Source organism: Dermacentor variabilis, chromosome 2 (genome assembly GCF_050947875.1).
Source record: "Dermacentor variabilis isolate Ectoservices chromosome 2, ASM5094787v1, whole genome shotgun sequence".
NCBI classification, from domain to species: Eukaryota; Metazoa; Arthropoda; class Arachnida; order Ixodida; family Ixodidae; genus Dermacentor; species Dermacentor variabilis.
The window spans coordinates 7,528,424-7,552,800 of record NC_134569.1 but is presented as its reverse complement, the minus strand read 5'-3'; the positions used below and the strand labels follow the sequence as shown (position 1 = coordinate 7,552,800).

General features: G+C 44.9%; 1 protein-coding gene across 6 annotated transcripts in view; it reads right to left on the bottom strand.

The window, feature by feature from the left end:
- LOC142571328 (uncharacterized) overlaps positions 1–24,377 on the bottom strand; it is a 150,749-nt gene that overhangs the window by 65,004 nt on the left and 61,368 nt on the right. For 5 of the 6 annotated variants that reach the window (XM_075679597.1, XM_075679595.1, XM_075679594.1 and 2 more), the window contains exons 9-11: positions 17,664–17,703; positions 17,531–17,605; positions 11,614–13,464 (exon numbers count right to left, since the gene is read on the bottom strand). In XM_075679597.1, the coding sequence (XP_075535712.1) occupies positions 11,614–13,464; positions 17,531–17,605; positions 17,664–17,703 (1,966 nt within the window). The remainder of the gene's footprint in view (positions 1–11,613; positions 13,465–17,530; positions 17,606–17,663; positions 17,704–24,377) is intronic. The other variant, XM_075679598.1, reaches the window with a different exon arrangement.

The following is a 24,377-nucleotide window of genomic DNA, read 5'->3' as shown; positions in this document are numbered from 1 at the left end:
ACCAGTTTCTTCCGTTCCCTCCTCAGGTCTAGGCTAATTCGAGTTCTTACCATCCTGTGGTCACTGCAGCGCACCTTGCCGAGCACGTCCACATCTTGTATGATGCCAGGGTTAGCGCAGAGTATGAAGTCTATTTCATTTCTAGTCTCGCCGTTCGGGCTCCTCCACGTCCACTTTCGGCTATCTCGCTTGCGGAAGAAGGTATTCATTATCCTCATATTATTCTGTTCCGCAAACTCTACTAATAACTCGCCCCTGCTATTCCTAGTGCCTATGCCATATTCACCCACTGCCTTGTCTCCAGCCTGCTTCTTGCCTACCTTGGCATTAAAGTCGCCCATTAGTATAGTGTATTTAGTTTTCACTCTGCCCATCGCCGATTCCACGTCTTCATAGAAGCTTTCAACTTCCTGGTCATCATGACTGGATGTAGGGGCGTAGACCTGTACAATCTTCATTTTGTACCTCTTATTAAGTTTCACAACAAGCGCGAAACTAAAGCGATGGTTGAGGAAGTTGAGGAAGCTAGAATACCGAGGCTGCCCCACACACAACCACAGCGGCAGCGGCGTTCGCATGCCCTTTCATGCACGGTTGCGCCTCTAGCGGCGGGCGCTGGCGCTATATGAAACTGAGGCGGCAGTTTCGTGACCAGAAAAAACATGGAAGGACTCTGGTATTAATAATCGTTCTCAAATTGACATGATTTTACTCATCTAAAGCTTTTGATTGCGCGAGTCACACTAAGCTAATAGCAAAAGTGGAGGAAGCCATCAGGAAAGGAGAAGTTTCTGCTTGGATAACAGCTTTTCTAACACACCGCTCACAATTTGTTATGTTTTACCATATGCCATCTGATTTCGTTCCTGTCACATCTGGAGTACCACAAGGCTCGGAACTCAGGCCGCTGTTATTTCTTATCTTTATTAACGATATAACCAATAATATAGCGTGCAAAATCAAACTCTTCGCGGATGATTGCGTGATATATAAAGAAATTAACAGCCGTAACGACCATCTCGATCTTTCTGACTCCCTTAACAAGCTGCCGAGTGGCGCTCCCAGTGGCAAATATCTATTAACGTCAATAAATCAGTGGCAATGACAATAACAAGAAAAAAGCAACCCTCTCATTTCACTTATATCGTTAATGGCATGCCTCTTTCGATGGTTGAGCAACAGAAATATTTAGGGATAACGCTGACATCAAACCTCAATTGGGAAACACACATAACTAACATTATAACTACTGCACTGCGAAAGCTCTTTTATCTAAATAGATGCCTACAGATCGCTCCAACGAACATTAAGCTTCTGGCCTACAAAACATTTGTGAGACCTATTTTAGAATACGCTAACACAATTTGGTTTCCTTACACAGCAACTAACAAAGCTAAACTTGAAGCCGTACAAAGCCGCAAGGTTCATTCATAGCAAATATTGTTCTCCTGACTCACCTTCACGTCTCTTTGCTTCCTCAGGCCTCAACACATTATCGATGAGAGCAAAAGAAGGTCGACTAATATTCTTGTTTCAAATTCTGCATCATCAGTATAAAATTGATATCACCCAGTACATTTCACCTTCGCAATCTAGAATAACACGGCATCAACATGAGCATACGCTAACCGAGTATTCCTTTTCTAATGATGCATTCAGGTACTCATTCTTTCCTCGGGTAATCAGAGAATGGAATGAACTTAACTCATCATTAACAGCAACAAACTCTTTATCCCTGTTCATTTGACAGCTGGAGCTCATCACAAGAGATTATTAACGACTTCTAATGTTTGTTCCCTATTCTCCTTATGTTAAACTGACAGTACTTAGAAAAAAAATTGTATACACTTGTTTGTTCCCAAATATTTCACGATTTTGCTTTGTCTATGGCGTGCCCCAGTTGTTTATATTATTCTGCGTTGTTTAGTGTTCTATTTGTATACCTTATCTACCTTATCTTTTGTATTTTGTTGAATATCGTTGCTTTTTCATTCTTTTTCATTGTTTGTGTAGCTGTGTATTTATGTACAAAAAAGAAAGTGTTCATGCCCGTCTGCTAGGCTCTCGGTTGAGAGCGGCAATATTGTAAAATAAATAAAACAAATAAAAAATAAATATAAAATCATTTTCCAGTATTTCTGCGGGAGTATATGCAATGATAAGCATGGTAATAACTACACTGTGTTCTCAGTTTTAACTTTAAGTTTGCCAATGCTACATTTCTTGCGATGCAAGGCTGTTAGCAGGATGAGCATGTGCAACTTAGGCATTCCAGTATTTGTGCAGTTATGGCATTTGCAACCTTGCGTCCTTGCCACCTGCAAGGCTCAAACCCATGGTGGTTGGTACTCTTTTGAGTACTGCAGAGCCATGTCCATGGAAGCTATGACCGGAGCCATACACCATGGAAGTCATGAGAGGGAAAGAATATTTAAGGAGCCCTTTTCTCACCCATGTTGCTGGGTACACCTCACATGGCTTGCTTTGTGGCAACTGCACAAAGGTGCAATGAAGGAATTGTTGTGCTAGTGCATATGCACATAGTTAGCAGAGATCTGGCAATATTTTGTCAGTGCAATGCATAATTTCTCTGCACTTCAATTTTTGACACATGCAAAGGTTGCAACATAAGTGTGTGTGCTATTGTTCTATCATGTCTGTGAATCTGTCATTGGTATGCTAGATTCTCAAAGTGCAACCGATGATGTGGACTGAAAAAGCAACAGCATTCTGGCAAGTTACCACAATATAATTAATCTGCGCTGATTACTCTTTGAGTGTCTGTGCTGGAGAAGTTGGGGATCTGGCGCCGCCATGGCTGCCAGGCACTTACGCTTCGTGTTTCTACAGGTTATGCAGATGGTGACTGCTTATCAAGACAGCATCGATGCCATGTGTCCCGTTCCTGATTGCACGACTTGCAAGGACTGTATGTGTCCGCCCTTCATCTGCACTACCTTGGATTTCAAATCACCACTGGAAATGACAGCGCTGCCTGCGGTTGTTTCTCTCGCTTGCTGGCCACCATGGTCACCTTCGGATGAAAGACTACTAAAGCAGCCGCCGCAGCCGACCATTTCGGGATCTGGCGCCGCCATGGCTGCCAGGCACTTACGCTTCGTGTTTCTACAGGTTATGCAGATGGTGACTGCTTATCAAGACAGCATCGATGCAAAGTGTCCCGTTCCTGATTGCACCACTTGCAAGGACTGTATGTGTCCGCCCTTCATCTGCACTACCTTGGATTTCAAATCACCACTGGAAATGACAGCGCTGCCTGCGGTTGTTTCTCTCGCTTGCTGGCCACCATGGTCACCTTCGGATGAAAGACTACTAAAGCAGCCGCCGCAGCTGACCATTTCGGGATCTGGCGCCGCCATGGCTGCCAGGCACTTACGCTTCGTGTTTCTACAGGTTATGCAGATGGTGACTGCTTATCAAGACAGCATCGATGCAAAGTGTCCCGTTCCTGATTGCACCACTTGCAAGGACTGTATGTGTCCGCCCTTCATCTGCACTACCTTGGATTTCAAATCACCACTGGAAATGACAGCGCTGCCTGCGGTTGTTTCTCTCGCTTGCTGGCCACCATGGTCACCTTCGGATGAAAGACTACTAAAGCAGCCGCCGCAGCCGACCATTTCGGGATCTGGCGCCGCCATGGCTGCCAGGCACTTACGCTTCGTGTTTCTACAGGTTATGCAGATGGTGACTGCTTATCAAGACAGCATCGATGCAAAGTGTCCCGTTCCTGATTGCACCACTTGCAAGGACTGTGTGTCCGCCCTTCATCTGCACTACCTTGGATTTCAAATCACCACTGGAAATGACAGCGCTGCCTGCGGTTGTTTCTCTCGCTTGCTGGCCACCATGGTCACCTTCGGATGAAAGACTACTAAAGCAGCCGCCGCAGCCGACCATTTCGGGATCTGGCGCCGCCATGGCTGCCAGGCACTTACGCTTCGTGTTTCTACAGGTTATGCAGATGGTGACTGCTTATCAAGACAGCATCGATGCAAAGTGTCCCGTTCCTGATTGCACCACTTTCAAGGACTGTATGTGTCCGCCCTTCATCTGCACTACCTTGGATTTCAAATCACCACTGGAAATGACAGCGCTGCCTGCGGTTGTTTCTCTCGCTTGCTGGCCACCATGGTCACCTTCGGATGAAAGACTACTAAAGCAGCCGCCGCAGCTGACCATTTCGGGATCTGGCGCCGCCATGGCTGCCAGGCACTTACGCTTCGTGTTTCTACAGGTTATGCAGATGGTGACTGCTTATCAAGACAGCATCGATGCAAAGAGTCCCGTTCCTGATTGCACCACTTGCAAGGACTGTATGTGTCCGCCCTTCATCTGCACTACCTTGGATTTCAAATCACCACTGGAAATGACAGCGCTGCCTGCGGTTGTTTCTCTCGCTTGCTGGCCACCATGGTCACCTTCGGATGAAAGACTACTAAAGCAGCCGCCGCAGCCGACCATTTCGGGATCTGGCGCCGCCATGGCTGCCAGGCACTTACGCTTCGTGTTTCTACAGGTTATGCAGATGGTGACTGCTTATCAAGACAGCATCGATGCAAAGAGTCCCGTTCCTGATTGCACCACTTGCAAGGACTGTATGTGTCCGCCCTTCATCTGCACTACCTTGGATTTCAAATCACCACTGGAAATGACAGCGCTGCCTGCGGTTGTTTCTCTCGCTTGCTGGCCACCATGGTCACCTTCGGATGAAAGACTACTAAAGCAGCCGCCGCAGCCGACCATTTCGGGATCTGGCGCCGCCATGGCTGCCAGGCACTTACGCTTCGTGTTTCTACAGGTTATGCAGATGGTGACTGCTTATCAAGACAGCATCGATGCAAAGAGTCCCGTTCCTGATTGCACCACTTGCAAGGACTGTATGTGTCCGCCCTTCATCTGCACTACCTTGGATTTCAAATCACCACTGGAAATGACAGCGCTGCCTGCGGTTGTTTCTCTCGCTTGCTAGCCACCATGGTCACCTTCGGATGAAAGACTACTAAAGCAGCCGCCGCAGCCGACCATTTCGGGATCTGGCGCCGCCATGGCTGCCAGGCACTTACGCTTCGTGTTTCTACAGGTTATGCAGATGGTGACTGCTTATCAAGACAGCATCGATGCAAAGAGTCCCGTTCCTGATTGCACCACTTGCAAGGACTGTATGTGTCCGCCCTTCATCTGCACTACCTTGGATTTCAAATCACCACTGGAAATGACAGCGCTGCCTGCGGTTGTTTCTCTCGCTTGCTGGCCACCATGGTCACCTTCGGATGAAAGACTACTAAAGCAGCCGCCGCAGCTGACCATTTCGGGATCTGGCGCCGCCATGGCTGCCAGGCACTTACGCTTCGTGTTTCTACAGGTTATGCAGATGGTGACTGCTTATCAAGACAGCATCGATGCAAAGTGTCCCGTTCCTGATTGCACCACTTGCAAGGACTGTATGTGTCCGCCCTTCATCTGCACTACCTTGGATTTCAAATCACCACTGGAAATGACAGCGCTGCCTGCGGTTGTTTCTCTCGCTTGCTGGCCACCATGGTCACCTTCGGATGAAAGACTACTAAAGCAGCCGCCGCAGCCGACCATTTCGGGATCTGGCGCCGCCATGGCTGCCAGGCACTTACGCTTCGTGTTTCTACAGGTTATGCAGATGGTGACTGCTTATCAAGACAGCATCGATGCAAAGTGTCCCGTTCCTGATTGCACCACTTGCAAGGACTGTATGTGTCCGCCCTTCATCTGCACTACCTTGGATTTCAAATCACCACTGGAAATGACAGCGCTGCCTGCGGTTGTTTCTCTCGCTTGCTGGCCACCATGGTCACCTTCGGATGAAAGACTACTAAAGCAGCCGCCGCAGCCGACCATTTCGGGACCTGGCTCCGCCATGGCTGCCAGGCACTTACGCTTCATGTTTCTACAGGTTGGTTATTCCTATCGTTGTGTAAATGGCAAACCTTTTAGAAAACTGGCATCAGATTCCACCAAATGCCTGTACATGCTTGCATGTGGCATGTTCCGTTTAGGATTGTGCGGCTCTATTGCCATTTTTTGTTTGTTTTCTAAGTTGCTCTTACTGCTTGCCGGGGATGTCGAGCTAAATCCTGGTCCTCTTACCGAACAAGAACAGGAAATGTTTAAGGCTATTATGCAGATACCATCAATCTTGAAAAAACAATCTGATATTCTTGACGAAGTTCATTCGCTTCGAAGTAGTCAGCAGGCCATTGAACAAAAAGTAGAGGAGCTCGCAGTCAAGGTTGTGTGCGCTGAAGACCGCATATCATGTGTCCCACAGTTAAAAGAATCGATATAAATGATCTCGTCTCGTGTCAAATCGGTTGCTTCCTCGTTTGCGACAGTCCACAAAGGCCAAGACGATCTAGATAACAGAGCAAGAAGGAACAACCTGATCTTTCATGGCCACCCAGATTCCGAGAATGAAACATGGGCACTGTGTGAAGAATGGATTCTGACTTTTTGCGCTGAGAAACTAAATGTAGAACTTAGCTCGATGGCTATGGAAAGAGCGCACAGACTTGGGCGTTACTCACCGGAAAAAAAAACGGCCAATTCTAGTGAAATTCTTATCTTTCAAAGACAAGCAATGCTTACTTGCAGCTGCCTCAAAACTAAAAGATACCGGTTTTGCTATCAGTGAAGATTACTCGAATAAAGTAAGGAATGAGCGGAAAAAGCTGATACAGTTTGCTAAGGAACGTGGCTGTGACTTCAAACTTAATGTCAACAAACTAAAGTTGGCAAAACAAGCTTACATGTATGACAGCGCTACTGATACCGTGAAAAGCATAAACCAATAGCCATCAAGGAATCCTGCATCGCAGAAAAGAGCAGATCCTAAATCCGACTTGATAATTATTGCTGTCAACTGCCGCAGCCTCAAGAATAAAAATGAAGAGTTGGATGCACTCTTGGAATTGGTCAAACCACAAGTGGTCATTGGCACCGAGTCACGGCTGGACGAAACAATAGGCTCCTGCAACATATTTCCGTCTAATTACAATGTATACCGGAAGGACCGTAACAAGCATGGCGGTGGTGTCTTTGTAATTGTTGATAATGGACTGGACAGCATACCTCTTAACACAGAAAGCAAGACATGCAAAATGATCGGGTGTAAGGTCATACTGGCTAAGGGTTCCTCAATGGCTATTGGTTCATTTTACAGACCTCCAGCCCTTAAAACACCGCAACCCCTATTTGAATTGAGCAACATCCTACTAACTTTGCATGCATCTTAAATTATTTTAGATGGTGATTTTAATTTACCTAATGTAGAATGGGTCTCCCTTAAGCCGAATATAAAGACCACATTGCTTCTTCATACTGCTTTTTGTGAAATGATTAACACTCATTCCCTATTTCAGTTTGTGGAATGCCCAACTAGAATAGGCTGTAGTAGTGCAAATGTACTTGATTTGATTTTCTGCAACAATCACACCCTCGTTTCTTCAACCACCACAATTCCCGGTTTAAGCGACTATGAAGTGGTAATTGCAAGATTATCCTGTTTTGCTGAGCACCGCAGAAAGCCGCCGCCACCGCGTGCGGTATTTCATTACGGCAGAGGAGGCTGTGCCTCGCCGTCACATGCACTCGATGCCTTTCCGCCGGGATTCAGGCGCCACAGTTCCAGACTTGGTACGCACTCCACGTGGCACCCACTGAAGACAATACTTCTGGCCTTAGTGCAGACATATGTTCCATCACGCACCATTTCGTCGAAGTGTCGAACAGATAAGCTTTGGATGAACGCCGCCATTAGAACCTTGATAAACAAAAGGCACTGGTTATATCATAGGTACTGCCAATCACCAGAGCCTTCCTTGCATTGTGAATTGAAAGCTGAACAAGATTATAACGCGGGAGATGCGCAGGGCCGAACATGCGTATCTGGGTGTTCTTGGCAGGAAAATAAAGAATATTCCAAAGCAAGTATGGAAGTATGTCAAAAGTAAGCAGGGCGTAAGAGACAACATTCCCGATATTATAGATGACTTTAACTATAGCTCGGATCTGGAAGGCAAGGCTGAACAGTTTAATCGTTATTTTCAGTCAGTTTTTTTCTCAATCGGCATGGCCTACCGACGGTTTAGATATTGTAAATGAGTTTACGGAGATGAGTGGCACAGATTTCTCAGTACGTGGAATAGTGTTACTTTTGGAGAAGCTCAAGGTAAACACGGCCCCTGGTCCTGACCGTATTCCGAACTGTATCTTGAAGAACTGTGCAGTTTCTGTTGCTCCTTTCTTAGTAACACTGTTTCAAAAATCGGTGGATGTCGGCGCCTTTCCCGATGACCGGAAAAGCGCCAACGTAGTCCCTATATATAAAAGTGGCGACAAAACAAAAACTGTAAACTATAGGCCTATCTCCCTTACAAGTTTCATCTGCAAATCGCTAGAGCACATCATTTACACTTATCTATTTAAGCACCTCCAGGATAACAACTTCTTCTGTCCAATGCAACATGACTTCAGAAAGGGATTTTCTCGCGATACGCAACTGATAAGAGTTTGTTCACGATATCGCTTTTTCAATTAACAATGGTAACCAGGTTGACTGCACATTTTTGGATTTTCAAAAAGCTTTTGATTCTGTCGCACATAATTTATTATTACTGAAACTGTCTACCCTCAAAGTTCCACCCACCCTGCTGAAATGGGTCGAAGCGTACCTCGTCGGTAGAAAGCAACGCGTTATTCTTGAAGGCACAAGTTCATCTGATATTGCAGTCTTATCGGGTGTTCCCCAGGGAACAGTTTTGGGCCCTCTTCTTTATTTAATATTTATCAGTGATATGATATAATTGACCGGGTTTCCAGTCAGGTCAGATTGTATGCTGACGATTGTTGCATTTACCGTGACATCACATGTATAAGCGACTCTTATGAATTGCAAAGCGACCTTTACTCTGTCTTGGCATGGTGCAAAACATGGAACATGACACTAAATTTTTCAAAATGTAAAGTTCTGCAATTTACAAATAAGAAACATCCATTACCTACCCAGTACTCTTTAGGCGACAGAAACTTATCATTTGTTAAGAATTACAAGTACTTGGATGTTATCTTCGCCAACAACCTTTCTTGGAACGACCACGTAAACCATATTGCTGCCAAAGATAGCCGTGTGTTAAACTTTCTAAAATGCAATTTCAAGCAGGCACCTGCTGATTTGAAGGAGACACTCTACTTGACAAACGTGCGTCCCATCTTAGAATATGGGTGTGCAACTTGGGACCCTGAAACAAAAACACTTATCAGCGAACTTGAACGAATTCAAAAACGAGCAGCCAGGTTTGTGTCCGCAAACTATGATTTCACCAAAAGCAGCTCTCAGATTTACAAAATTTGGGCTGGCCTCTATTGCAAGACAGACGCAAATACCTTAGACTTAAGCTATTTTACAATATTTTTATAGGCGCAACCGGTTTGTCTAAAGATTCATACATGAAAGCTCCCAGCTTTATATATATTACCATTTAGATCATTCTTTAAAGGTTCAAGAATACCAGTGCCGTATAAATGTCTTTAAAAACTCACTTTTTCCCAAAACAGTGCATGACTGGAATAAATTGCCAGAAGAAGTTGTCTTAGCCTCGCAATCTTCTTTTGAAAATGCTCTGTCACGCCTTTTGTTGAATTAACTTTTGTTGAATTAATTTTTTTGTGCTGTGTTGCTGTGCGTTTTCGAATTTTTTGTATACGCTTGTTCATATGACAATATTTACATCTTTCTTGCTTTCATGATTCTTTTGTTATCAGTTTGCTCAGTATTGGAATGCGTTGCATTTTTATTGTTTGTTGTTTGTTATTTACACAGTGTCATCTGCATGACAATGTATGTTTAGCAACTGTATCCTCCCTACAAAAATGCCCTCAACGGGCGCTGTAGGTACTTGAATAAATAAATAAATAAACCTTCAAAGGGCCAGAGCTCTGCAGCAACCAACTTTGTGACAGGTCATGCACGCATACTGTGGGAATGCTAATCAAGCGTGCTTATATTGGGTGGTCCTCTGGTCTTCCCCCCATGAGGAGCATTATGCTACAACCCCGATGTAACCCCAATGCAAGAAAGACTGATGGAGACTCAGCTGAATGATTCTGGTTTAGCAGGACTGCAGCTGTCACGCAGACGATCAAGTTCCTGAACCAGCACATGGAGAAGGTGACTTGTGCATTGGGCTGTTCGGTAAGCATGCCTCATCTTAGGTGGCACTGTCTGGATTTAGACAAAGTTTATTACACGACCAATTTCATTGTGCTTGGATCCCTTCGAAATAATGCACGGTGCTGTAGTATTGCCCTTAGCTCTTTCAATGAGCACTGCGCACTACTATGCATGCATATGGGAAGTGCTGTTTATTTATTTTTTCATTACTTTCATTGTCTTTGTGCACCAGACATAATCGTACTTTGCTTTGTTTCTCATTTACGAGCTTCTCACTTACCCTGACATCTAGTCATTAATGGCATTACATATTATGTATCAAATAATGTAAACAACCCTATTGTTGCTGAACTAACTTCACTAAACATTTCATTTCACTGTTTTAGAAATTGGGAATATTCAATATTATATTCAATATTCAAAGAACATTTTTCTCTAATATTTATATTCAATTAAACTAGAAGATCTTGCTATTCGACCACCTCTATTAATTTCTGCTGTTTTGCCCATACTCAGTATGAATGACAATAAAAAAAAATGCAGGAAAGAGGAGTCACAGGGTTAAACTCATCAAGGTGCCGCACTGCCTACCACACGCTCTTGCAATGCCACTGCCTGCGATGGCTGTCTTTATGTGTATGCCTGCTGCTACTGTATAAACTGAAAATACATTGATATACATGTAAATACACCTATAGAAGTCTCCCAGGCATCAGAGAGCCCATATTTCTTCCTCCTTCTGACAAAACTCGCGCATGTGCCTAGTGAACAAGTCAATAACACAGTGCAGCAGGTCACCATATGGTAAGTTTACTGTGCCAAACCGGTTTGCAAACCACTGTCAATTTTTATTTCTCCATACCGGAACTGGACTGCAATGAAATCAGAGCACGTCCAACCCGAACCGGTATTTTTTTCAGTTCGACACCCTGCTCCGTGCAATATTTTAAATTTGAAATATCAGTGGAAGCATCACAAAAGGATAGAAAAAACGGCCATTTTTGACACTGAAACTGAGAAAACAACAGCGCCACTATCGTTCACCAGAAGTAATATATGACCTAGAATGGGTGGCTCCTCAGTGTGACCTTTGAACCTACGGCTGCCCACAGCACGAAGAAGAATCTCAAAGGCCATAGCCACTAACCATTGGGTGCATATGTGATCTGCTTAGGTGCTGTTTAGAAACTGCTGATAAGAAAATTATGCAATTACCAGCCCTGCACAGCTTTCCCAAGATGCTTCAGCGGTATATACTACTCACTTATAACAAATTTAGCAAAAGTGAAATATCATTGCAATAGACCCTTAAAAAGCTTTCTTGCTTATCACAGGAGACCAAGAGGCAGCACCCAAGACTTTGTCTAAGGACATAGAAGAAAATTTACCCTTGTATGTTGGTTCTGATGTCAATGTAGGTAGCTTTGGCTCTGTTGGTGTCAGTGACACTGGTTCCAGCAATGGCAGTGGCAGCCCTTGTTTTGACTGCTGCATCAGCTTTGCAGGAATTGCTGCAGACACCTGCCGCCCCAGCTCCAACGAAGGTGTAATCACTACTGGTTTTGACAGAGGTGCTGTCGGCGCTAAGTCCGATGAAGATGATGCTATGGCCAGCACTGGTGAGGGTACTGGCATCCCTGGCCTCAACAAGCATACTGGTGGTGCCAATTCAGATACAGAAACCACCACTGTTGTTTCTTGTTCCACTGAAGAAGCAGGTGGTATCAGTTCTGACAGGGCGATCATCGATGCTGGCTCTGGTTTCAATGAAGAACCAGGTGACGTCAGTTTTGACAGGGCGGTCACCGATGTTGGCTCTAGTTCCAATGAAGCAGGTGGTGCAGCTTCTGACAGGGCAATCACCGACATTGGCTCTTGTTCCGATGAAATCACAGGTGATGCCAATGTTGCCTCTGGTTTCAATGAGAAAGCAAGTGGTGCCAGCTCTGACAGGGCAAGTATCGATGTGGGCTCTGGTCCCAATGAAGAAACCAATGGTACCGGTCCTGACAGGGCAATCATTGATGTTGCCTCTGGTTCCAATGGAGAAGCAGCTGGTGCCAATGCTGGCTCTGATTTCGATGAAGCAGGTGGTGCCGGTTCTGGCAGGGCAATCACCGATGTTGGCTCTGGTTTCAATGAAGAAGCAGATAGTGCCAGTTCTGATAGGAAAATCATCGATGTGGGCTCTGGTTCTAGTGAAGATGCATGTGGTGCCGGTTCTGGCAAGGCAATCACCGATGTTGGCTCTGGCTTCAATGAAGAAGCAGGTGGTGCCGACATTGGCTCCAGTTCCAATGAAGCAGCAGGTAGTGCCGGTTCTGACAGCACAATCACTGACTCTGGCTCTGGTTTCAATGAAGGAGCAGGTGGTGCTGACGTTGGCTCTGGTTCCGATGAAGGAGCAGGTGATGCCGGTTCTGACAGCCCAATCCCCGATGTTGGCTCTGGCTTCAATGAAGAAGCAGGTGATGCCAGCTCTGACAGGGCAGTCACCGATGTTGGCTCTTGTCCAAATGAAGAAGTGGGTGATGCCGGTTCCGAAATGGCAGTCACCGGTGTTGATTCTGATTCCAATAAAGCAGGTGGTGCTGACTCCGAATGTTGTGTCAGCCTCGCAGGATCCGACATAGATGACAATGGTGTTGATGTTGACGGGGTTGCTGGTGGAATCCCATCCGACGATGATGTTAGTAGCAATGGCTCCAAGGAAGGCCCTAGCAGCACTGGTTTCGACAGGCATGCTTGCTGAAATGGTTCTAGATGGGGCACTAGTGAAACTGAGTCCAACAATTTCACCTCAGAAGCAGTGTTGCGTGTGACTGTTGGCAGCACAGGTGGTGGCACAAGTTCTGACAGGGGTGTTAAAGTATTTACATTATACATAGGCGCAGTTGGAACTACTTCTGATGCGCATTCTAATGGCATTTGCTCAGATGATGGTGCTGGTAGCATATGGTCTGATGGAACTGCTGATGGGCTAAGCTCAAGCCAAGGTGTTGGAGGCTCTGGCTCTGATGAGGTTGATAGTAGCGTGGAGTATGATGACACAAATGGCACTGGATCTGGCACAAGCATCCAATCTGATTGTGGTGATGGAGGCAATGGAGACAATGGATTTGGAACTTGCATTTCTCTTGCTTTTGCAATGAGATCTTCTCCAGTTAATTCTTTTGTTGAAGTTGCATAACTTTCAAGAAATGCTTCCAGCTGACGTGCACCACACTGCAAGTCTTCATCTGAAAATAAATGTAAATAAATGTCCTCTAAAAGGATGTAACCGGTGGTGGTTGACATGAAAAAAAAAAATGACAGGAAGGAAGGTGCAGGACAACTATTCACAAGTTGTTTGCAGATAACTTGAGAATACATAGGAATGAGCAGAAAAGCAAAACCAGACTTTCAGAAGTCTGCAGTAGCAGCTGATGATGACATAACAGAACAGCAAAAACAACTACCTCAATTTACTCCACTAGCACATGCAGAAAGCCTTCTAGTTGTCTTGAGGACTGAACAAGTCAGCAAGACTGCACTAAACATTAAATAACTGCTGAGGCATGATGTTACTACGTATTATAAAATCCTGCACATAATAAAGGGATTCCTTTTTCTAAGTTTGGTACTTCTAATTTATTTCTTGTATTAGATTTCGGCAGCAATGTTTTCAGAGGAGGCTTATATGACGAAATCAACAGCCAGCTGCTCTTTGGCCCAACATATGCAGATAAATCGCTTATTCCTTTTTGCAGCTCAAAGATGTGTCACATATTGTATACACATTTTATTAGAGTATGTGCAGACATAAAAGCCTACAGACACCCGATAACAGGTATCCAGCGGAGAAATAGGAAGACAATCTCCATGCCCATGCCACCCTACTTCAGTGATCCTAACAATGCCACATCAGCAGGCAAGAAGATGTAGGTTCCTTGGTGCAGTGCAACAGCTGGCCCTGCAAATGCATACCATCTAGCATTGTAAGTTTTTATTTTCCCAAGATTCAGCATACTTTCCTTGGTTTTTATTTACACCTGAAAATAATTTTTTTAAATAATTTTTCGTTTCGTGCATACCCATCTTTCTTTCTTCTTCGTGTGCATGAATATCTGGCTTATTAATACAGTAAAACATTGTTAAACTGTACCTGCTTAAAGAGTAGTTTCGTTTTAAAAGTAGTAAAGTCAAACCCCCAACTCAGCAGCCATTGAACATAATGTATTTTGTATCTGCATAAGCCGTACCAGCTTATTGCATATGTATCAGTTAACACGTAGTGTTTCCATTTTTCGTCGTGCAAACACGGCAGTGCATCGTCTCTATCGGGAGGCCAGGCAGAACAACAAGCCTCAGAGATGAGCACCACGGCCTCCAAGCGCCCTGTGCATTTGCGCATGAAGCCACATCATCATTTCGGCGCTGTGCCACAGAGCTTTGTGGCATCGTGCAAGTGGGAGCTCGCATCATGCCGAAACTTGGATAAAAAAGACGCCGGGTGCAAAGCATAGAAGAAAAATTAGACATTGTTCGTGCTATCGCCTGTGACGCGAAAAGTCGGCACTGGCACGCGACATGGGTCTACTGTTGACTATGGTGTGTGGCATTTGGAATGCGAAGAAGTTGCTCGACAGCGCTGCTGCGACCGCTATGTCAGCTAAGAGGTCCGACTTTTCACTGTCGTTGACTCTGTTGTTGCCGAAGTGTCGCCTAGCGACAGTGATAAGGACAACACGGAAAGTGACAGCACGGGCAATTCAGGCCCGGCAGTGGCAGAAGTTACGCGTTACGTTAGCCTCATGAATGCAATCTTCGCGACGGGAACAGCACCCCGCAATGAAAAGGTGCCCCGTGACTTCTGCAACGTTACCGCGCCTGTGCACAGAGAATATGCAACGCCAACGAGGAATCTGCCGTGCGAGTGTTTGCCGAGAAGAGGGCGCTGGCTGAAAAGCTGGCTCACAGCTTCAGCAAGTTTGAGGCCGCTGTGGTCGCTGCTAGGCCATTGCGGCATCAAACGAAAGTAATACGTTTCTCGCGCAAGGTAAATAAATACTGCTTGTTTTTTTTCCCTTTCATCGCACTCTTCAGAGTTCCGTTTTTGACAGGTAAGTGGGCGATCTCACGCTATTTCGGTTAAGCAGTACTACCGTTTAGTACGTACTTTTTCCGAGCTCCGGCCAACTACGGTTTAACGAGGTTTCAGTGTATTATTAATGCTGAAACATGCTGCATAACTGCAGATCCTGCTCTTCAACACTGTAGTTATACCCAATACACCGAATGACAAATTGCAATCTAAGCTACATTGATAGGCTAAAATATAAGGAAGCCCACCATCACCCATCAGTGCATCAAGTCGTTGTATAAGCATAACTTCAAGATGGTGTGAATGTCTGTCACGCTGGCCAATTTTTAGAGCTATGGCATTAGTGCAGTGGTGTTGTTGAGGAGACTTCTGCTCCTCTCTACCAGCGGCATTGCTTTGCCAGAGCACATCCATCCATAACACATCTGACTAATATAACATATTTTATTGATTTGGGAGATCAAAGTAAATGTAACCTGCTTCGTGCATCACAATACAATCTCGAAAGTATCAACAGTATGGGCGCATATCCACATTATAGTTACAAACTATGCTACGAATGTGCAAGTGCACACATTTCTCTTATTTTTCACAAATATGTATATGACAAATTGCAAAAGTTAAAATTATACTTGCTACAATGCTTGAACTAACGTGAATGCTGGGAAAGCTTGTTGTGGGGTGAGTTGGTGCTTACATGCCATAGTATAGAAGGTGCGAATATGAACATGAACAGAAACAGATGCAAACAAGCGCAGTGTTTGTTCATGTCCATTTTTGTTTGTGTTCGTATTAGTCGAGCCTACTATATCATGGTAGCTTGTGAATGTATATGCAAAAATGTCCAATATGATGCACCAACCACTTTGTAAACAGCACAGTACACTCACACATATTGAAATGTTTGCCTTTAGCCTTAGCATGGCTTTTAATGTGAAAGCATTATATGCCCCATTACGAGAAAATCAGTAGGCACAGACGGCGTGACCGAAAGATGGTACAAAAATGACCGATGGCGCAGAGAGTAAAAAACACGTAAAAGAAAATGCTCAGAATGGCATCAAATTTCTCAGGGAGGTTCCTGTAAATAATGTAAATGAATATGAATGGCTTTCAAAAGAAAATTTGGTTCGTTTCGCTCTGGGTGGGAATCGAACCCAGGCCTCCGGGGTGCGAGACGAGCACGGTTCCCCGACGCCACAGCATCTCCACGGTTCTGGTTGACTAAAGGTGCAGTTATGTAAAGATGAGGCAAGCATCACTGCAACAGTCACGTCACAGCCACTGACTAAAGGTGTGGCCTAGTACATGCGTCATTAGGCATGCGATTATAGTACAGCTAAAGGGGAGGAGGTGGCACTACGTCAGGAGTGTAAAAATGAGTGTATAAAAAAAAAGTATTAATGTGCAACTGAACGCCACTAACAGTTACGAAATCCTCGCGGGCAAGCGAGCGTGCTTTGATTTGCCTTTACCGAAGCGCAGTTGGAAGGGACACGAGAGCTTGCAGGGAACGTGCGGAAAGAAACGTTTCACGAAAGAGGGCTACAAAGCTTTCACATTGCCACATGCGAGCAGTGTCTCAGCCAAATTTTATTCAAGCAAGGCTTGAATTGCAGCACAATTTGAACTGACGAGAGTGCACAGCATTCCCAAGGCTTGGGTGCTCGTCATGAACCTTCGTATTCAAATTATGCACACAAGAATTACCTTTCACTGTTGCTCAGATAACTCAACACATTATTTTTTTCAAAGCCAGCCCTTCCCCCAGTTAGCTGAATAGCTTGTTTACAATTGAGACTTTTAAAGTATAATCTAAGGAAAGCATGCTTTGTGCATGTTCATTACGAGAAAGTTGCATGTCTGGCTGATGTCACATTCCAAGCAAACCAGCCTAAGGGTACCACAGGCATTGACTACATGCCATAACTTTGTTGTCTTGAGCACAATTGGTTGCTTCAAACAACTGTATCTAGTCTGCGCCAGTCAATCTGCAAAGTAGTAAAATAAATTTTTGGGCCAGGTTGCAACTGACTGTGCCTTCACAATGACAGGGTGGATGCGCAGGACGCAAGGAACAGGTTCACTTTTATTACAGCAGCGGGGGAAGCAGCTGTGTGGGTCCTATTCTCTTGCATTCCGTATGTCCACACTGGTTTTGTGGTGGGATCAGTTGGCTCAGCTTGCACTGCTTGCCACAAGGCCTAATGAACCAATCCTACCTGGGCTTTCCTCAGCATGCACAAGGGTGGAGAGGCGCTCCACTTGCAGCCGCAACTTTGCACTTGTCCAAGACTCTGCAAACAGCAAGGGAGTTGGAACTGCCATGGCACGGGCAACAGAGGTGTCGCTTACCTGGATGTCCCAGCAGTTCAACAAAGCCTCGGAGCCAGCCCTGCAGCGGAGCAAACTGGTGAGCACCTCTGGCAGGACCAACACAGAAAGTGGCAGGGACTGCCTCTTGCACAGCACTGCAGCACTTGCACAAGGTGTTGCACATGACTAGTGCAACACACCCAGGCATACAGTGCCTGCTCTGCAGTAACAACGTCACTGCTTCCCCACCACGGTCTTACAGTCACACCCACCAGCTCCCTTCCCCCAATGTTTCACAGAAGATTCAGGGTGTCTACCAAGTTGACATTTCCAAATTACGTGAGTTTTCCAGGCTTTCCCCTGAGTGCCCTTGCAAAATTCCCTGAATGACACAGAACTTTGTTTTATGTCACGACTGCCCGACAGCATGTCGCTCGATGCTGTCACTTCCCAGCAAGCATGCTAAAAAACAAAGAAAACAACTTAATCCAGTTTGAATAGTAAGGAGTAGTGTTTATATTATTCAAAAAGAAATCAGAAGGGAGGGATTAGCAAAATGCACATTGATTAAAATACCTTCGAAAAAAGTGGTAACACCCATTGCAAATCGAATCGAACATTTTCAAATATGAATAAAAAAGGGGATGCATACAGAAACAAATATTTTCGAACATCCCCTTCAGTCACGAATTATGATCAACTGTCAATACGTGTGTGAAACATAGATGGTGCTTGAGACTACACTGAAAGTAAACCAAGACAGTATAATGACTCTTTGAGCATTTTATGATGAGACATCATAATTATAGAGTAACTAAATTTTGAATATTGTAAAGTCAATCGTGCTCCATTTCTTCATAAAAAGCATTAAATCCCCTGCTCAAATTACATGCAAAAGTTATTCATTGGCCTCAAGCATTTCAATAAAGAAAAAAAATATTCCGAGATTGCTACAGACATGCCCCATGTCAAACGTCACATAAAACACGGTAGTGCCTTCACCAAAGCGGTACTCTGTAACGATACATATCGCTCAGAAGTAAAATGTAAGTAATTTAGGTTATCAGAATGCTTAATTTACTCTATGCTTAATGTTTATGTTCTATTCCTTGCTATCACTGCACAGAAATGGCAAAAATAGGTCCTGTCCACAAATGTGGATGCTGTGACTGAAGGGGATATGAGCTATTTCTGTCAACTGATAGCAAGCTCATTGGTATAAGGCCTGAACTTTGTCACAAGTGACATTCTCTCTCAACAGCTGGTAAGTCAACCTCAACTGTCCTGACATTCAGCCCACGCACGCGCAACACCTCAGTGTTGCATTTCACTGCTTTAAAAAGTTTATTTTGGTTTGGATAAGGGTCACCTGCACCTCCGCGTCAGCCAATACTTTGCTTTTTGAGCTCAAGCTCCTTCACAGTTCCTTTCCCTATCATTCCTCAATGCGACGGTAATTTGTTCTCGTCCTCGTTCCGCTGCACGTTCGCCCCACATACCATTTCAATCATCCTCTTGGTCAGTTGTACAGTCAACGTCCGATTTTTCGGCCTCCCAAGGGGCCGTGAAAATGTCCGAAAAATTGGGCAGTTCGAAAAAATGAATGCATGTCTTTTACTGTCCTTAAGGGTTCAGATCGCCACAGGCCCATCCGAAAATGCCTGCCAGTACACTTATTAGGCATATCGGTGCTCATACTGTGACACGAGATGGCGGGTACATGGGTGTATAATTAAGGAATACATACTGCGTCCCGTGGCAATTGCCCCTCCCACGCTTGTTATGCTTCGCCGCGTAACATTGCTATATTGAGGCGAAGCTTACTTTCGGGGACCGGCATTATGCAACGCACCGTGCTTTCCGAGGTTCGAAGCAAATCGCGAGGAGCACAAAGGCAGAGTCGGTGCCATTGCTGACAGCGGCGAATTCTTTCAATGAAAAACACGGCGCCGAATGGCAAGAAGCTTAATAGCGAACGTCGAAGCAGCTAGGCCTAGCGTTTGCCGTGGTGGTGGCTACGGCTGCCAGCGGATCTGCGTGCGAGAGCGCCGTTTCGAGGGGGCGAGGTAATCAAAACGGTGGCGGTGGTGGCTTTGCTTAATGCCGTGTCGGACTTGTGCTCACGACAAAAAGTACAGCAAATCGGACGGCGAAGGGTTCTTGCCTCCGAAATTTCAGACGTCTTATACACCGACTCTATGGGGTACGTGGTGGTGCCGCAAAGCCATGCGAATGACCGGGCGTCCGGAAAGTCGGTCGTTGACTGTATGTCGTTGACTTTCGTTCCCTTTAATAAAATTACAGCTAATTTTCCCTGACAGAGGCATTATTCCCCGAGTTTTCCCTGAGAATTTCCAGACTATTCAATATCTCCCCGGTTTTCCCGGTTGGTGTAGACACCCTGAAGATGTCCGTTAAGATCGATTGCATAGCATTCTAACGGACTCAACCTAGCAGGTTTCAATAAGATTTTGCAGCACCAAAGCAGCCCAAATATGAGAAAATATGCCGAAATATGTCACATCACACTGACGCACCTGTGCAAAGCTTGTGGCATGAAATTCAAGAAAGGGCCTGTCATTTTCTCCAGTGGTAATAAACCATGTTCTGTCAAACGAATAAAAACAAAGAATGTTTTCCCAGTCTATGCTCTTTTACCGGGGTTTTTCAACTGCCCCTTTAACACGCTTGTGGTTGTTGCTTGCTGCTGCTAGTAGAAGGCTACAGCGCGGGAACCAACAGAGAGAAAGGAGGCACACAAAGTAAACAGACGCAGCACTGACTTTCAATAAAAAATAGCCTTCTACTGTGCTAACCAACATGCCCAACTGGTTACTCTGCTCAACTTCATTGCTGCTGCTGCCCTGCCAAAACAACAGTTTAGTATTCTGCTGTCCCAATGCTATGTACTGCCACGCTCACCTTTTGAGCAAGGACACTTAGTTGCAGGCCTCTGAGGCCATCTGTTCACATATTGCGGACAAGCCTAGGGAGCATAGACTCGCAAAACGGATGCTATGTGAGCCTCCTCCTGCTGCAAAGACAGCAGATCCGCAACATTTTCCAACGGTCAGACTATATGGTTCAGCTACAACACAACAAAGACAGCAATCTGGATAAATATAACCTGAATAAATAAATATACAAACAACAGAAATAGGTCTCATGAGGATGGAGGCTTGAATTGATTAGCGAGTTGGCCTTCATTTAAAGCTTCCCTTATTAAATTCTGCAATCCTGACATTTATTTTAACTAAGGAGTAAAATTCACTAAGCAAATGTCAAACTGAATCTAAAAAAAACACAATATTGAAACATTAAAACAAACAAAGAAATATATGCCACAAGTTTATAAGCTTACAAAGTTTATGCAAGGACAGCTACTGCACGTTTTCATCAATAGTTTCCTCTTGCCATGATGAAGGTGTCGCAAGCTGTCAATAAATTCCTTACTTAGCAGTTGGAGTGGCAGCTTAGCATTTCATGGTCATATTGCATAATCTAAGTAGTGCTTTCATTTCTTACCAGATTTTCACAACAGTTCAGCTCTGCTGGTCACTGTGTTTATGAAAGCCAATCCAAATGAAATTGGGACAGTGCACAATGTGACATGATGTCCCCGTTCCATACATCCATCAAGTCAACCAAGCCAACTGTACTGTTAATTATTAAAGTGAGATGGAGGAAGGCCAGGTGGCCAAGGCTCACCTTGGCTGGTAAGTGTGGCACGATTTTCATTAACATATTCCTAAATGTTGAGCCACTAAAGCAAGTAAAACTGCGTGCATGCCAGCAGTTCACAGAGAACAGAGCACAGAAATTACACTACAGTTGAACGCAACTATATCGAACCCGTTTACATTGAATTATTCTTTATATCGAACTATTTCTGAACACGGTATAGTTACAATGAGTATACATAGCAAAAGTTACACTTACATCGAACAAAATAGCAGCAACTCCCGATATATCGAACGTCAAGCGGCGGAAAAGTGCTCCTAGAAGTTGGCTTTCCCTCGCGGTGATGGGAAAACCCGGCAGTGCGGCTCTATCAAACCGTTCTCCCTACTGGGACCGCGCTGTGTCGAGCGATCTGTCGACACCCCCCTGAAAAAAATGATCCTGGCTCGCCCGCAGCGCTTGCTCAGACAGCCAATCAGAGGCTCTTGGGCCCTCGCTGTGCAAGACGGTGCAAGTGCGAGTTGTCTCGCTGCTTTTCTAGTTCATTGTGTTTGCACCTTGTGGGCCTTCTCCCGCAGTGTTGCCGTGATGAAGCGGCAGTATTCGCCTTTTGTCGTGAAGCTTGAAATCATAAACCGGGTCTAACGCGATGAGAAGTCGGATGTCCCCACAGTGTGCAAGATTCCAAGGAGCACTCTCAGCACGATCTTGAAGAATAAGGGGGAGATTAGGGCTAAAGTGGTCAAACTCATGACCCAGTGCACATGGCACCCGACGCGTACACACGGCCGTGTACAAGTGGTTGATCCAAAACTGCTTCAGACATGCTGGCTTCTGCATGCTCAGTGACGACTGTAAATTCTGATGAATGCGACAAAGCCGTTGCCAGTGTTGCCGAAGTTTGGAGCAAGCTGTCAGAATTTCCGGAAGGTGTTGACAAATCAATGATCGATAAGTTTGTGAGTGCAGATGATGGTGTCACGACCAAGGGAGAGCCCGAAAACGAAGACTACATTGCCGACATCGTACCGAGCACAAGTGAAAGTGGGCACAATGAGGAAAGCAACGACGGTCCTTAGTCCAACTCCTCCGAGGTGATTGGTGTACTCGCACTAGTCCAGTGCTTCTTCGCGAATGCGGAAGGTTGTGGCCTCAGCTGCTCCGGACTCTTTAGACAATGCGAAGAAGTGCGAGCGTCGCAGGCAGCAAAATTGTCCAAGCAGAATAAAATACAGGGCTATTTCATGGGAAACTAAGCTAGTTTCATCAATAAAGTGATTTTATAAATGGTATATGTTTTTATGACATCCAATTCTTTAGCAGGCTTATATCGAATTATGCTCTATATCGAACTGATAGGTGTTTATTTGCGAGTTCAATATAGCCGGGTTCGACTGAATACGGTAGACTTCTGTTAATTCAATTTCGGTTAATTCGATTTTTCAATAATTGTATTCCGGCTGGCACCCATGTTTTTCTATGCACACAAACATTTGTAGAACTGGCTTTTGCCAGATAAATTGAACTTGACCAGTCAGCAAGCACTCACCTGACCTCTATGGTACCCAATAGCAACTCCTTTTGCAAAAGGATGAGTTGGTACGGTAACATGATCTTGAATTGTAGTGCGAAGTGACACAGACAAAGACTAGAAGCAGAAAGTACTAGCGCTCGTCCTGTCTGCTTCCAGTCTCTGTCTGTGTCACTTCATGCTACAATTCAAGATCAAGCAACCCCTTTATTGGCAGCGTCTATTTTCAGCATGCCCTAGAAAGATTCTCAAGGAATAACTGTAGCTCACAATTGTCTGATTATGGCAATTACCCAATTCTAACATGCCTTTTTTATTTTTCAAGAAAATTGAGCCAAAAATTGCCTGCACTGTACAACTGCATATGAAACCAAATTCGCCTTCGCGGAGTTTGTATGCTTTACTGCAACAAGGTGTCTACCAAGTTGACATTTCCAAATTCCCCGAGTTTTCCAGGTTTTCCCTGAGTGATTGAGAACTATGTTTTATGTCAAGACAGGCTGAAACCATATCGCCCAATGCTGTCACTCTCTAGTAAGCATATGAAAAAAATTTTAAAAAAGACGACTTAATCTAATTTGAATACTAAGGAGCAGTGTTTATGTTATTCAAAAAGAGAATAGAAGGGAGGGGTTAGTAAAATGCACAGCAAATAAGATGTCTTCGAAAAAAAATTGCAAATCGAGTCACACATTCTCAAATACGAATTAAAAGGAGATGCATACAGAAGCAGATATTTTCGAATATGAGCTGTTTCTAACACCTAATAGCAAGCTCAGTGGTCTGAGGCCCGCACTTTGTCACAATTGAGATTCTCTCTCAAAAGCTTTAAGTAAATCTCAACTGTCCTGACATACTCTGAGCCTGCGCACCACGCCCCAGCGTTGTGTTTTACTGCTTTAAAAAGTTTATTTTGGTTTGGATGAGGGACACCTGCATCTCGGCATCAGCCAACACTTTGTTTTTTGAACTCAAGCTCCTTCAAAACGGCGGCAGCAGGCTTCCTTTCCAGTTCATTCCTCAATGCGTAGGTCCTTTCTGTTCTTGTCCTCCTTCCGACACTCACTCATTCCACGGATCATTTGAAGCATCTTCTTGGTCAGTTGGATAGTCCACGTCCGATATTTCGAACTTCCTAGGGGCCGTGAATACGTCCGAAAAATCGGCCAGTTGGAAAAAATAAATGCATGTGATTTACTGCCCTTAAGGGCTCAAACTGCCACAGGCACATTCAAAAACGCCCTGAAGGCTTGTCGGTACACATATTAGGCATATCGATGCTCGTACTGTGACAGGAAATACCGGGTGCGCGCGTGTATAATTAAGGAATACATACTGTCCCATGGCAATAGCCCTTTCCCACGCTTGTTATGCTTCACTGCAATACTTTTGCATATGCTTCACCAAGTAGCATTTCCGTGCAGAAGCGAAGCTGACTTTCGGGAACCGGCGTTATGCAACACACCGCATTCCCAAGCTTCTAAGCCAATCTCCAATACCACAAACATGAGTCCATGCCATTGCTGACAGCACCGAATTCT